The sequence below is a fragment of the Schistocerca gregaria genome, chromosome 7, assembly GCF_023897955.1.
Source record: "Schistocerca gregaria isolate iqSchGreg1 chromosome 7, iqSchGreg1.2, whole genome shotgun sequence".
NCBI lineage: Eukaryota > Metazoa > Arthropoda > Insecta > Orthoptera > Acrididae > Schistocerca > Schistocerca gregaria.
In genome coordinates, this window is record NC_064926.1 from 398,579,019 (window position 1) to 398,595,300 (window position 16,282).

Sequence of the window (16,282 nt, forward strand, 5' to 3'; positions counted from 1 at the left end):
CAGATCTTGATACAATTTCAAATATTGACAACTTGTTTTAAATGACTGAGATGTGAAATTTTGTGCTCCAGGAAACATAGAAAAGTAGAGTCCTATTATTTCAAGATCCATGAGTAATAATTGGAATCATTCAACTCCTACAAATTCTTGTGTGTAAAAATTTGTTGGAACATAAAATGAAATGATTACCTAGGATCAGTCAGAGGTAAGGCAGGTGTCTGACTTCAGTTCACAGTTTCCAAAAAGGCTACACAAACATCCAGATCTTGATACAATTTCAAATATTGACAACTTGTTTTGAATGACTGAGATGTGAAATTTTGTGCTCCAGGAAACATAGAAAAGTAGAGTCCTATTATTTCAAGATCCATGAGTAATAATTGGAATCATTCAACTCCTACAAATTCTTGTGTGTAAAAATTTGTTGGAACATAAAATGAAATGATTACCTAGGATCAGTCAGAGGTAAGGCAGGTGTCTGACTTCAGTTCACAGGCAGGTTACAGGGAAAATTGTGTCACTCTACAAAGGAGACTGCTTCCATATCACTTGTACTTCACATTTTAGAACATTACTCAAGTGTATCTTTTAGGATTAAAAGGGGACCCTGCATGTGCACAAACAAAGGTAGGACAAATGGTCTGACGTTTCTTTGACTGATGAGAGAGCTTCGTAGAATTTATGAAAAGCTTGAGTAGACAGATGCTTGGAGATAAATGCCAGTTATTCCACAAAGACGGTTTACAGAGTTTCAAGATGAAATATAAAGTGAAGAATAAAGAGATATTCTTCCCTCTCTTATGCATTGCACCCATAGGGTGCACGAAGACAAAGAGTACGCTAATTACAGTGCACACAGAGGTATATAAGAGTCACTCTTCCCACACTCAATACACAGTTGGAAATACAGGAAACTGTAAGTTGTGATACAATACTACCTACCCTATGCTGTGCAATTTACAGTGATTTGCAGAGTACATATTTAACATAGTTGTGCCTCTCCAAACATATGTAATCAAGCGTGTTACCCAGCCCTTGGGTAGAGGTATTCATGAATGGAGATATCTGCAGTGATAATTACATTACCTGTGATTTGTGTACATTATTGTGTGACACTGCACTACATGTTGATTATGAGGGTAGTTGGACTTTCGACTCCAGGTACTGTTGCAATATTTGCAAGTCCGAGGATCAGAAAAAGTCTGCTTCCATATTTCTAACTTCATACAGTTTACCTGCAGCTATTGACTTTGTGCTGTGAGAGCTTGCCTTCAGTGGAAGCAAGTTTTGTACAGAAATTGCTGGTCAATAGGTATCTATGACACACAACATGTCAGATTTATCGAACTCCAGTTGACACCTTACAATAGTCAAGTAACCTGTTAAGCCTACATTGGAGCTAATATTGCAGAAAATGCAGAAATAAAATTAACAGTGTGGACAAAATGTCACTTACAGTGAAGTAAAATGACATTAAACTAAATCGAGAAATGTATTTGAAATCAAGAATTTGACAAAGATTGGATTTCATTTTTTATGACAGGGAAAAAGTCAGAGAAGAGTGCTAACCAGTTTGCTTGGTACTGTACTCAATTGATTCACAGTAAATTCACTGACAGTAAACCTCATCAAAATGAACTATATCCACTTTTGTCCTTCATACAAAAACTTGTAGAGAATTGTTACAACACAGAAAGGTCAGCAGATACACAGAGTACATTGTTCAAAGTTCTTTGATGTCCAATTAATGGCAGGCTTAGCTGGGAAAATGACATCCTGCAAATGTAGGAATGGCTGTTTTCAGCAACATTTTCCACAGGATGTTTTCCAATATCGGAGATATCAGTATATGAAACTCTGCCTTAGGGAACATTTCACATTATGCACTACACCATTTAAATATGTTTTGAAAAGTAATGGCCCAATAACACTGCCTTATGGTATATCTGAAGTTACTTGTTCATCTGAAGATTTCTACTGATTGAGAATGACAGGCAATGTTCCATTCGCGAGAAACTCTTTATTTCCAGTCCCACAACTGGTCTGATATTCCGTACACTTGTATTTTGTTTGTTAGGCTGCAGTGCAGATCTGTATCAAACAATCAAACACCTTTCTGAATTCAAGGGCATAGCATCTACATATTCCTAAATCTACAACAGACTAACGTCAGAGATATTGGCCTGTAGTTTTGTGCATCCATTCAAGAACCCTTTTTCAAAACCGGAATGACCTGCACATTTTCCAATCACTAAAAATGGTTCACTCCTCCACTCTCAAGCCCAGTGACCTTTCCTGTGTTGAGTGATTTTCCAGTTGCGTTTGTATCCCATGGAAAATTATTTCAATACCTGTCATTTGACTTCTGTGCAATGATTGAAAGAAGTAACTAGAGTATGGTCTTCCTCAGTGAAACAGGTTCTGGAAAAAGATGTTAAGAATTTTGTCCTTCTGTCACAAATGGATTGTTTCAGTCAATTTACTGATTTAATGTAACACCAAAACTTCTTTGGACTTTCTGTCAGGTCAGTATATAAAATTGTACTTTCAGATTCATTTTATGGATGATTCTCCTTATGTTAACTTTGGCTTCACTCGCATTTCGTTTATCTGTAATGCTTTGGGAACATTTAAGTTTGCAGTGAAGCCCTCTTTGCTTTTGTAGTATGAGGGTTGCCCGGAAAGTATTGCACCTTTTTTTTCTCAGCCAAAAAAAATGCTGTGAATGCAAAACGTTACGTATGTATTATTCAAAGTCTCCTGACTGAGCGTGTCAAGTTTCCATCACTTCCGACAGATAGCATAGCTGCAGGACAGTTTCAAAATATGTCTGTAGCTGATGCAACATGCCATCATTGAATTTCTCACCACAGAGAAAGAAACTATGGGGAATATTCAAAAACGCTTTTGCAAAGTCTATGGAGCATCTGCTGTTGACAGAAGTACAGTTAGTTGGTGGGCATGGAGGGTAAGGTGATCAGAAGGTGGTTCAGTGGAGCTCCACCATTTGCAGTGGTCTGGGAAACAATCCACAGCTGTCACATCTGACATGTTGCAGCGAGCTGAGGATTTCCATGTGTTAGGTCCATTGAAAGATGCTACTCATGGAAGACATTTTGAGGATGATGAGGAGGTGATTCCCACAGTGAAGCACTGGCTCTGCCATCACAACAAGGATTAGTACTGACAGGGCATTCATGTCTTTGTTTGCTAAAATCTGTAGGCGTTTTAAAAATGTGAAATGCATTGATGTGAGTAATATAGGATGTAGATTCCACATAAAAGATGGACTGCACCTGAATGGCTTGGGTAAAGAATATCTGCCAAACCTTATAACCAAGGAAATAAAAAACACCAAAATAACTTCAAAACCAAACCCATAGTTGCAAAGCTTCCACAAGACCCAACAGCAACAACCAAAATACCTCAAAAATGTAGAAGTGATAGAACCATCAGCAGTAACAGCAAAACATGCAAAAATTTCCAAGAAGCCAGTATAAACAATAGTGGATAGTGAAGCAAATTACAAGGAAACTGTAGGTCCTCGTCATCCAAATGCTTTTTAGATGAAGATAAGGTAAACAAGAAGGCTTCAAGTCAAGAAGTGCTCAGTGTTTCTCAATTCTCCAACAAAATATCCATTCCATAAGAAATAAAGAGCAACAGCTAGAAGTAGAAATGCAGACTATTGATAGTTCACTTGTTTGCATAACAGAACATTGGTACAGGGAATCTGAAATTGCATGTGTAGCTCTAAGCTCATATAATCTAGCATGCCATTATTATGTAAGGGAAGGGATTATGTATAAAGTTGGAAATAACATTATTTCATTAAGTGAAGAAAAACATGTAGAAATATCAGCTATAGAGATAAGAATGGGAAATAGGTTCCAAAGACTAACTATTCTATGTATTTGACATTCTCCCTGTGGTGACATTGATACATTCATAGCAAAACTAATCCAAGTATTGGACATGATTACTAATCCTAAGGGCATAATTCTCTTTTATGGAGATTTAAACATCAACACATTTAATCCAGATGGGTATCTGCAACACAGTGTTGAGTGTTGATTAACACAGGCACAGGGGTAACTAAGCATTCAGTGTCAGTCATTGACCATATACTAATTGACTTGGAGAAACAAAATTGTGATGTTCTTGTAGGTAACCTGGGTCTTTCAGATCATTGCAGTACAGCTGTACAAAACAAAACTAAAATACAAACATATAGAAGGGTTGAATGTACCATTCAGTTGAACAATAATACATGGGAGAAGTGTACATGGAGACTAGTATGGATAGGAAGTTTTCAAAGTTTCTGTTGAAACTTGAATTGATATTTGAAGAATTGTTCCCAAAAATACTATGAGTCACAAAAACACAAAACAAAAGCAACTGGGTGACTAACAGGATAAGGACCCTCTGTAACACTCAAACACCAGAGCAGCATAAAAAACAACCAAAATGACCCTGCATTTCAAAAATACTACCAAATATACAAAGAATGTGTATAGTAAAGTTTCAGTAACAGCAAAAAGGTCTAAAAATGTTAAAATTAAAGAAAAGGCAGTAAAATAAAATGAATGCAGCCTTGAATGTCATAAAATATGAGGCAAACAGAAAAAAGCCATACAGGTAAACATATAATTAACAGCACAATGGTACCACAATGCCACAATGCATGATCCAATAAAAATTGTGAACTTTGCAGATCAGTATTTCACCAACATAGCTACCGAGCTACAATGCTCATTTGACAAAATATAGCCCATACAAACACTGAACTATGTTCCAAACACAATAAAGCTGCGACCCACCTCTTCAGAAGCAATAAGCAATGTTGTTAGAAGCCTAAAAAATAAATCCTCAGCAGGTATAGATGAAGTGCCTGCATGCTTGCTAAAGGGCTGTATAGACAGTACACATCATAAACAAATCATTCACCACAGATTGCTTCCTAGAGACACTAAAACATGCAAGGATCCTATCCCTACACAAGAAAAGAGACCCTGAAAATATAGAAAATTATACGCCCATCTCTTTACTGTCTTCGTTTTCAAGAAGTAATGGAAACCACAATGAAAATTAGACCCATGGATTGCATAACAAAGTACAGCCTTTTGTGTAAAGATCAGTTTGGGTTCAGGCCTGGTAAAAGCACACAATCAGCTGTGGCTCATTTTACAAATGTTCTGGAAGCACTAGATAAAGGAGATCATATTACAGGCATCTTCCTTGACTTCATCAAAGCCTTTGATACAGTAGGCCACACAATTCTGTTGAATAAACTGGAAGCTCTAGGTATAAGAGGGACAGCAAATAAGTGGTTTCGTTCACACCTCTGTATGTGCTGTAACTGTTTGTTGCACATTTTTGACATCATTTTCACATACCAAGTGTACCGGTATGAAATGATCGTTTGTTGTGAAAATGAAACACTAATTTTGAATTGAAAAATAAAAACATTTTATTCATGGTACTGAACATTGCTTTCTATACATTTTGACCACCTTTCTGGCAATTTGTGGACACAATGCCAATAGAAATGTTCGTCTTTTGAAGAAAACCAATCAGACACCCAATTTTCGACTTCTTCGTAGGAATCGAAGTGTTCCTCAGCCAATGCATGTCCCATTGATGAAAACAAATGGTAATTGGAAGGGGCCAAGTCTGGTGAATATGGTGGATGGGGTAGCAGCTCCCAGCCAAGTGTTTTGATTGTATCCTGAACCAGTTTTGCTTTGTGTGCAGGTGCATTGTTGTGTAAAAAAATTACTTTGCCATGTCTTCTGGACCATTCTGGTCTTTTTTCGATCAATTCATAGTTCAAATTGATCATTTGTTGTCTGAGCGATTAGTATTCACAGTTTCACCAGGTTTTAGAAGCTCATGATACACCACACCTTTCTGATCGATCTCGTTTTGCAGTCAATGTTGATGGTTGTCCTGGATTAACCCATGATTTTTGCCATTTGGGATTCTTAAAATAAATCTATTTTTCGTCGTCAGTAACAATTCTACGCAAATTTTATTTTCTTTCATGTCTTTGAAGCAAAATTTGACAAATGGTTTTTCGGTTTTCCATCTGTCTTTCTTTGAATTCATGTGGCATCCATTTTCCACACTTTGAATCTTTCTCATAGCTTTCAAACGGTCATAAATAGTTTGTTGTGTAACATTTAGCGTTGCTGCAATTTCCTTCGTACTCAAAGTATCATCTTCATCCAATATTGCATGCAATTTGGCGTCTTTGAACTTTTTTGGTGGTCTTCCACATTCTTCATTTCTTACATCAAAATCATTATTTCTGAACCACTGAAATCATCTTTTGTATGTTGCTTCTGGTAGAGCATGATCACCATATGGCTCGCCAACATTCAATGCGACTCTGCAGCACTTTTTTTTTCAATTGAAAACAAAAAATTAATGCTTTCCGCAAATCATCACTTTCTGGTACAAAATTCAACATTGTTAACATGATGAAAACATATGATGTTGTTTGTTCCATGACTTGATGTATACTAAATATCTTTGACAATGTCATACCAACCAAACAAAAAAAAAAAAAAAAAAGAAAATTAAGGCTCGTTCACAACAAATGTTCCCTATCGACACATTTGTATCTTAGCACTCATTTCGTACCGGTACACTGGTATTTGGAAATGCCATTTTCGACTATGTTACAATGATTTTGAAAATGAGTCTCAGCCAGAAACCAGTCATTGAGTGAATCAAAAAGTAAAATTTGCAGTTTTGGACCAGCTTTTTGTTCTTTTTAATAATGGAGGTTGCTGACACACAGTTACTCCAGCATGCTGGAAGTTCATAAACTCCAGTCCTGCCATAAAAAACCTTTCTGACCCAGAATACATTAATATTGGAGTTCTGCAAGGAAGCATACTTGTCAGTAACATTCTAATCAGTGAAACATCACCAAGTGCACTAAGGACAAAGCTGAAGAAACACTCATGCATGTATGCAGAGTGATTACCTTCAGCATACTTTGCACGTAGAATAATAAATTCAGTGTGTAATATCTCATGCACCAGAAGAACATATTTTGCCTATGCTCATTCTGTGATGAATTATGGGATAATGTTCTGGGGGACAAATGACCGGAATAGACAAACAAAGCTACAAAAAAAGGGCTGTACGAATTATGACAAAAAGTAGCAAGGGAACTCACTGCACTGAGTTGAGTTGTTTAAATCTATGGGAATTTTGACTGTTCCATATCAGTACATTTTGCAAAGTGATCCACGTTCAAAAAGACATTGATCAGTACCCAAAAAATATGTCTTGACATGAACATGGAAACAGTTCCAGCCACCACTTACATTGAATGGTGCTTAGGGACATGGAAAGATAATCACTGTCTTTTGAAAAGCCATCCTTTTTGCTGCTTTGCTACATGTTCCCTTCCCAATTTTGTGTATTAAAACTCTCACAAAGACAGGAAAAAGAATGAAAATTCAGAAATGAGCAGTTGTCATGTATTTTTGTGTACCCCCTCTAACAAGTATAGTTCAGCTGTAGGTAAGTACTTGCCTGTTCATAATATTTCCATGAACTTGATTTGTTAGTTGCAGTTCCTGTCAATAAGAAACAGAGCAGCCATCAATGGAGAAAACAAGAGGCAATAATTTGTATTTATATAATGTATTTCTGTTACCGTGTAGTAAGATAGTGATGCAAAAGTAATACAAAATATTTTCAATGTGTATGATGACCATTCCTTTTACTCTTACTTGCTAATTCTAGTTATCGTCTGTCATCATTAATCTGAATGACACTTGTTATGTCACTGTGTGTGTGTGTGTGTGTGTGTGTGTGTGTGTGTGTGTGTGCGCGCGCGCGTGCGTGTGTGATATGTGATTTTTTATTGTTGTTTTCCTTCTTTCAGGTATTCAGAATTCAGAATGTCGAAGTTGATGAATTGGGTCCAGTTGGTCCTTACAAAAGATTAAGCCAAGTTCAGGTGTCAGTAGAGTATCCCATAGTCAGTGGAGTGCCACCACCCTCGTAAGTGTGTCATTTCATATGGTAATTAAATTGGTAGAAATATGTAACTGCTTCCATTGTTAAATTTCTTAGTAGCACAGTTTTCAGAGTAGCTTCAAACATGTTACAAAATACATTATATTTTTTATTTACTCCGGGGGTGTTGTGTGGACTAGAACAGTTACATATTTGAGGCTAGATCACTCATCACTAAATAGAATAGACAGTGAGCAGCAGACAGGCACATAGGAAGGATGGTAACTTGATAAGCTTACAAAGTCATCCTCCAAAGTTTACGTGCACACACACACACACACACACACACACACAGATTTTGAAAGACTGAAAGTTTGTGTAGTTATCAACCTTTCTATGCACCTGTTTGCTGTTCAGTGTCTCTTCTACTTAGGTAGTATTGATCTATTCTTAAATCCTTATTTAATATTGTTGTAATTACGTATTTCAGTTTAATACTGTAAGATCATCATACACCTGAATATAACAATTTAAAAGTCAGGTGAAAAATTACAAATAAATAAATCAATTTGAGTGTACTTTTAAGATCTGAAAAAATATTTTCATGTCAGGTCCACTTCATTGCATCCTGTTGTTAAATGCGATTTTAATAAGTTATAGCTCCACTTGTGCAATAACAAGTGATTGTATATAATTAAATAACACTATAAGGTTGTTAAAGAGATTATTATCTAACATGTTATATGTTAGACTACCAGTGTGCATGCTTGTTTAATGTTTGTTAGTTATTAATAAACATCTGTTGTATAATTTACATACATAAAAATGAACGTATGTGTTGTGTGTATGTTCTTCTTCTTCTCCTCATGAACAACTTCATTGATTTCAACTATATTTGGTACACATATTGTTTATTGTCTGGGGATAAGAGTCACCTTTCTCTCATGGAGGTGAAGGTGGATGTGTGAAGTGCTGGTTATCTCTGATATCTTGGCTGCACTGAGCACCAGACATGTTGTGTGTGTAGTAATGTGTTTCTGGTACTATACATGTGGATGGGCATGGCTGCAAAGAGAGAGAGAGGGGGGGGGGATGGATTCTGAGTGTGGGGGAGGGGGATGAGGCTATAGGGAAAGGGGTAGGAAGTGATGGACCAAGGAGAGGAAGTAGGAAGGGACATACAGAGCAGAGGGCAGGAGATGTTCAGAGAGAGAGGGGGAAGAGGGGATGGACAGAGATATGGAGGTGCAGGAAGTGAAGAAAGATGGGGTGAGGAGGAGTGGATAGAGAAAGGGGAATAGAGATGGGTGAGGAAGTGATGGATAGAGTGAAAGAGAAGAGGATGAAATGGACAGCAAGAGGGGAAAGAAGGAGATGTGAACAATGTATGTGCCTTACATGTACAAGGACAAACCCGCAGTTAAGGACTGGAATATATCAAAGGGGGGAAATCAAATGAAAATGAGACAAATGGAAAAAAAGTAAGTGAACTGTTTTTTTTTATTTCAAAAGTAATCACCATAAGTAGTATTACATATATCTCACTGTGAAGCAAGATGGTCAATGCCTTCATGGAAAAATGACTGTGATAGCCTACGGAACCATAATGGTACCCATGCATGCACCTCTTTATCTGAAGCAAATCAATGGCTGAAAATGCCTTTCTTCATGGCTTCAAACATATGGAAATTGCAAGGTGAGAAATCAGGACTGTATGGAGGATGCATAAGGGCTTTCAAAGACAACTTCTGCAGTGTAGTCGAAACAACCTGCCAACAAAATGCCCACCATGTGTTGCCAAGGTAGTTTTGACTATGTTGCAGTAGTTTCATTGGGTAGCCCTTATACATCCTCCATACAGTCCTAATCTTGACCCAGGTGATTTCCATATGTTTGGACCCTTGACAAAAGAGATTTGTGGCTGTCAGTTGACTCCAGACGAAGAGGTGTGCCTCTGGGTACAATTATGGTTTTGTAGGCAGCCGCAAACATTTTTCCATGAAGGCACTTACCATCTTGTTTTCTCGAGAGATAAATGTATTAACAGTTGTGGTGAAAACTCTTGAAGTAATAGGCAGTTTACTTACTTTTTTCTCCATCTGTCGAATTTTCATTTGACTACCCCTTATATACAAAAACTGAAGTACATGTGTGTGTTCAACATCTACTTTATAATCATCGGATCAATTTCAACAAAATTTGGTACGTGTACTACAGATACATCTATGTGACTACTCTGAAATTCACAATTAAGCGGCTGGCAGAGGATTCATCAAATAACCTTCAAAGTATTCTCTACCGTTCCACTCTCGAACATTATGCAGGAAAATGCATATTTAAATCTTTTGTGTGTGCTGTGATTTCTGTATTTTATTATAATGAATATTTCTTGGATGACATCTAAATATTTTTCAATCAAGAGAGAAAGTTGGTGATAAAAATTTCATGAAATGATTCTGCACCAATGAGAAATGCTTCTGATTTAATGATTGCCACCCAATCTCGCATGTCATGTCCGTGACATCAATTCACTTCCTTATTTTGTGATAGTGAATTGCCCTTCTATGAACTTTTTTTGAAGTCTTCCATTAAAACCTTCCTAATGTGGATTCCATACTGCACAGCAGTGTGTCAGAAGAGGATGGACAAGTATAGTATAGGGAGTCTTTCTGCTAAACCTGTTGCATCTTTTAAGTGTTCTGCCAGTAAATCACAGTCTTTCCCCTCATCATTATCTGTGTGATCATTCCAGTTTAAGTTATTTGTAATTGTAATCCTTAAATGGTAAGTGAATTCACAACATGTAAATTTGTCTGATTTATTGGGTAATCAAAATTTAGCACATTTCTTTTAGTATTCATGTTGACGATATATACACATAGTAAATTGTCACTTTTCACACAATCAGATATGTTGTCTAAATCATTTTGCAATTGTTTTTGATTATCTGAGGACTTTATGAGATGGTAATTGATAACATAATCTGCAAATAATCTAAGAGGGCTGCTCAGATTGTTTCCTAAATCATTTATATAAAATAAGAACAGCAGAGAGCCTACGACACTTATTGGGGAATGTCAGGCATCACTTCTGTTTGACTCAATGACTTTCTGTCAATTAATATGAACTGTTACCTTTCTGAAAGGAAATCATGATCTAATTTCACAACTGACAAGGGACGGCCGTGATGTTGGGACCATAGATTTACTTCAAACTTTGTACACCTTTAGGAGGTCATTAAAGCAATGTAATGTGTGAGCAGTAAGGTGCACTACTCTGTCAATTCCAAGAAAATTGCAAGAGAAGTTTTACATGTCTATTATGTAACTGATGTATTTGTGTGATGGTACTGGGCATAAGAAATCATTGTGGCCAAGTGGTTCATGTTAGTACTTCTGGAGAAGGTTGCAGACAAAATTTCGAACCCCGCCAACACTTACTTTTTAATCTATATTTTTTTCATCACTGGTCACTTTATTTAATATATATGACATTTGAGAAGTAATATAATAAAAAAAATCCATATGCATTTTCATGAAGTTGTAGTGAATTTCATATGCCATTTAACTACTTACTACCTGTAATTAAATTTTCATGGATAGGGACAGGCTTGGAAAGCTCAAGTCAGACCTAGATAAATAATGATGCAAATGATGTTCTTTACAGTGAGTAGTATAGTAACTCATAGTGTGCCAGACCACAAGAGTAATGTACAATTACTCGTTGGATGTGCTCTTAACATCTGACATTACAGGATAGTGTTTGTCATACAGACATGGAGAACATAAATTGAAACATCATGCAAATACATGTGTTTCTTTTTTTCATTATATTACCACTCAAATGTCATATAAATTAAATAATTTTACCAATGATGAAAAAAAAAAGGTCATTAATTACATTAAAGTGAGAGTCGAACCATTGTGTCATACACGCTCATCTTACGAAGCTGGAACACTAATCACTTGACCAACATGATCTCTTAACGTGTGGCACCTACTCACAGATAAATAAGCCTCATAACAGATGCATAAAACTTCTCTTGAGATTTTGTGAGAATTGCCAGAGTAGTGCACCTTACTGCTTGCTCATTATGTTGTTTTAATGGGCTACTAAAGGCGTACAAAGTTTGAAGTAAATCTGTGATCCCAGCATCATGGCCTCCCCTTGTGATATGATATTCCATAGACACACAATTTGATTGGAAGTTAATTGTGGGGAACAGTGTAAGAAGCCTTCTGGATATCTAGGAATTTGGAATCAATTTGAAACCTCCAGTCAATAATACTCAGTACTTCATGGGAGTAAAGAGGTATTTTTTTTCCCCACAGGAATGATGTTTTCTGAAACTGTACTGATTAACTATAAATAAATCATTTTCTTTCATGTAATTCCTGATGTTTGAACACAGTATGTATTCTAAATCTCTACTACAAATTGACGTTAGTGACATCAGTCTGTAATTCAGCAAATAACTCCTATTTCCTTTCTTGAGCATTGGAGTGATCTATTCAACTTTCCATTGTTTAAGTACGGATCTTTTGTTGAGTGAATGATTCTGTATGATTGCTAGGTATGGAGCTATTCTATCAGCATACTCTGGACCAGGGTACTTGCATTTATTAAATGATTTAAGCAACTTTGCTACACTGAGAATATCTACTTCTAAGTTGCTCATTTTGACAGCTGTTCTTGATTTGAATTCTGGAACATTTACTTCATTATCATTGATGAACAAATTTGGAAAAACTGTGTTAAATAACCCTGCTTTAGTGGCACTATCATTGGCAACATTACTGTTGTTATCACACAATGAAGATATAGATTGTGTCTCACCACTGGTGTGCTCTCCATATGACAAGAAAACCTTTAATTTTGTTATTTCGAGTCAAGAGTTTTGTTGTGGAAACGATTAAAAGCACTCACATTGAAGACCACACTAAATTTCGAGCTTCCATAAAACATCACCAGTCTTCAAGATTTTGCATTCTTTTAAATGCGGCATGCTTTCTTTGTTGCTTCTGCAGCAGAGTTCTCATTTGTTTTGTCTACCATGGAGAATCAGTACCATCCCACATTAATTTATTTGTTATATATCTCTCAATTGTCATCAATTTTATTTGTTTGAATGTACACCACATCTTGTCTGCTCTTATGTAATCAGTTTGGAAGGAGTGAAGACTGTCTTTTAGGAAGGTGTCAAGTGATATTTATCTGCGTTTCCGTTTTTCTTTTGGTGGATTTGGATGTTACAGTATTAAGCCTTGTGGTCCACATCCCTGTATCTATCATACTCTGTATTTGCTCAGTATTTTGCCTTGCCAAGAAGTCAAGAATGTTTTCACAGCTATTTACATTTCGAGTGAGGTCCTGAATCAATTGCTCAAAATAATTTTCGGAAATATCATTCAGTGCAATTTTGGACAATATTTTATGCCTACCACTGGCTTTGAACATGCATTTTTACCAACATAGCAAGGGTAGATTGAAGTCATTATCAACTATAATTTTATGAATGGCATGCCGATTTGGAGTGAGGCTCAAGTTTCCTGTTCAGCAACTGTATCATTAAACTCCAGGGGTTCGTAAAAGGAACCAATTACAGATTTATTCCATTTGTCAAGTATAACCTTTACTGATATGAACTTGCACGAACTATCTCTCTCACTTTCATTAAAAGGTAAATTAAACCTAACAGCAATAAACACTCCACCACCAACTGTGCTTAATCTATCCTTACTGAACACCATTAGGCTTTGTAAAAATAACTGCTGAACTTAAGTCTAGCTTTAGCCAGCTTTCAGTACCTATAACAAATTAAGCTCCATTGGCACTTTGAGCTCTGGTTCTTTCCCAGCACAGGTACAACAGTTTGCAGTTACAATACTGGTTGCTGCTAGATGTATCCTCGTCCTGTTTTTGCCCTGCATCCTTTTAGACTGATGCCCTTTCTGTGATTTCCTGAGACCTTCTAAACTGAAATATCACCCAGTCATCTCCACACAGCCCTTGCTGTCAATATATCTGCCTCCTGTGTGTAGTGGACCCATGACTTATTAGGTGGAGCCCAGAACACCACCACTCTGGGGTGCAAGTGTTGAATTTTGCAGCCTACACTTGAATTTTGCAGCCTACACATTCGCAGAACTGTGTGAGCCTCTAATTCAGATGCTTGACTCTGCTCTGTACCATAGGTCTGCAGTGGTCCTATATTTATTACCTGAGAACAAGTACTGTGTGGTTAAGAGAGAGAGAGAGAGAGAGAGAGAGAGAGAGAGAGAGAGAGAGAGAGAGAGAGAGAGAGGAGGAATTGGAGAGATAGGGCAGAGGTGGAGATGGATAGATAGAGGCGGAAGGATGAGATGGACACAGAGAGAGGGCCGAGTAGTTGATGAACAGGCAGAGAGAGGTGGGAGGAATGGACAGAGAAAGGGTGCAAAAGGGGATGGAGAGAGAGGGAGAGGAGAAGTAGGAGGAGGAGGGGGAATTGGAGAGACAGGGTGGAGAAGGAGATGGATAGATAGAGGTGGAAGGATGAGATGGACACAGAGATAGGGCTGAGTAGTTGATGAACAGACAGAGAGAGGTATGAGGAAATGGACAGAGAAAGGGTGGAGGAGGGGATGGAGAGAGTGAGAGGGAGAGAGAACCATATGGTCGGAGAGCAGGGGAGGAGGACATAAAGAGAGGTTGAAGAAGGGGAGGGGTGGGAGGTAGGTGGACAGTAGAGTTGGGTAATTGATGGGTGGAAAAGGAAGAAGGGGAAGAGAAAGCAAAGGTGGGGGGGGAGAGGGGATGCAGGAGGCAGATGGAATATGGAGAGGAACAGAGGGCAGGTGGAAAAGGAAGATGGCAGAGGAGGAGTTCGAGAGGGGTAGAAGGAGTTGGACAGAGAGAGGGGAAGAAAATAAACAGAGACAGGAGGAGGAAGAGATGTACAGAGACAGGAGGGAGGCGGATATGGACAGAGATAGGGGGAGGAGGCACAGACAGAGAGAGGCATGAGGAGGAGGTGGGGACAGATAGAATGGTGAGGATGAGATGGAGAGAGAAAGATGGAGAGATGGATAGAGAGAGGTGGAGGAGGAGATGGGAAGAGATTGGGATAAGAGGAGGTGGGTAATTGGAAGGGCGGACGAGGAGATGAACAGAGAGAGGGGTAGGAGAAGGTTTGTGCAGTATATGTGCTGCACATGTTTGTGGGTGTAGCAGTAGGTAAAGGGCTAGTATATATGTGTTTATATTTCACGTCTCCTTCATAACCATTATTTTAACCAGTAAGAATCATCTAGTTCCCATAGGCGTGGAGGGTGGAAAGGTTTGCCAACACAAGATGCCTAAAACTGTCCTGCAGAACTGGCATATTGTGCATTTAGTATTGCAGGATGTATACGCTCTGGGACAACTGGGAAATCTGAGAAAAACCCAGAATTTTTTTCATCAGTGAGAAAACTGGGAATAAATGCAGGAATTTTTCATTGTTTTAGTTTTCAGTTAAATTTTTGTAGAATTGACTGGTAAGAACTGATACTCTAACAAAGAATTTTACTGTAGCCCATTATTGCAATATAATACTGCTGCAGTAAAACAGAAATGAGGGGAACAAAATAAAACTTAAGTTGCAAAGGAAATGTGCCATTTACAGCAAACAAAACACAGCACACATACAAGGATATGTGAACAGTAAAGGACGAAGACTATGCAATACTTCATAACAACAAACTGATTCTGATGGGTGTGATGTCACATTAGGTTTGTTTGATAGTTACCAGCAGGCTTATGCGCATGCACAGTTGAGTCGCATAGGAGCAGTACCTTCTCTCACTTCGGGCTACTTGAAGTGTGGCTGTTACCTGTATCCAAGGTAACTAGACATGATCTGTATCATCAGTAGCAACAAACAGCCAGATGCTACCTGGAAACATTTTTCTGGTGCACCCAAGCTGCCAGATTTGCACATGTGAACCACGTTTGCATTTAGTGATTTTGCTGTTTCCTCTTGGTTTACAGCTCTAAGAACAAAACAGATTTCTGTAGCCAGGAACCATAAAGTGAATTAAAATTTTCATTTCATTATGGGAGGCTAAAATATGTTACTAATTTAAGTTTTCTAATTTTATTTTATTTCCAGGTTTTTGGCAGCCAAGTAAGTATTAATTGCCTTGCAGAACGATAAAGTTATTTTTGTCAATTTGCCAAAAAAATTGGCTTTAATTAATGTTTTCAGCAGAGGCAGTCAATTTATTCGAAACACTATTAGCTAATGTCAGCTGTTTACAGAATTTCAAGAGAACATTGTTAT

At 37.6% G+C, this 16,282-nt stretch overlaps 1 protein-coding gene across 1 annotated transcript in view; it reads left to right on the plus strand.

The window, feature by feature from the left end:
• LOC126282194 (putative helicase MOV-10) overlaps positions 1 to 16,282 on the plus strand; it is a 461,728-nt gene that overhangs the window by 168,463 nt on the left and 276,983 nt on the right. Inside the window, exon 6 of the mRNA XM_049981723.1 lies at positions 7,907 to 8,025. Coding sequence (XP_049837680.1) covers positions 7,907 to 8,025 — 119 coding nt within the window. The remainder of the gene's footprint in view (positions 1 to 7,906; positions 8,026 to 16,282) is intronic.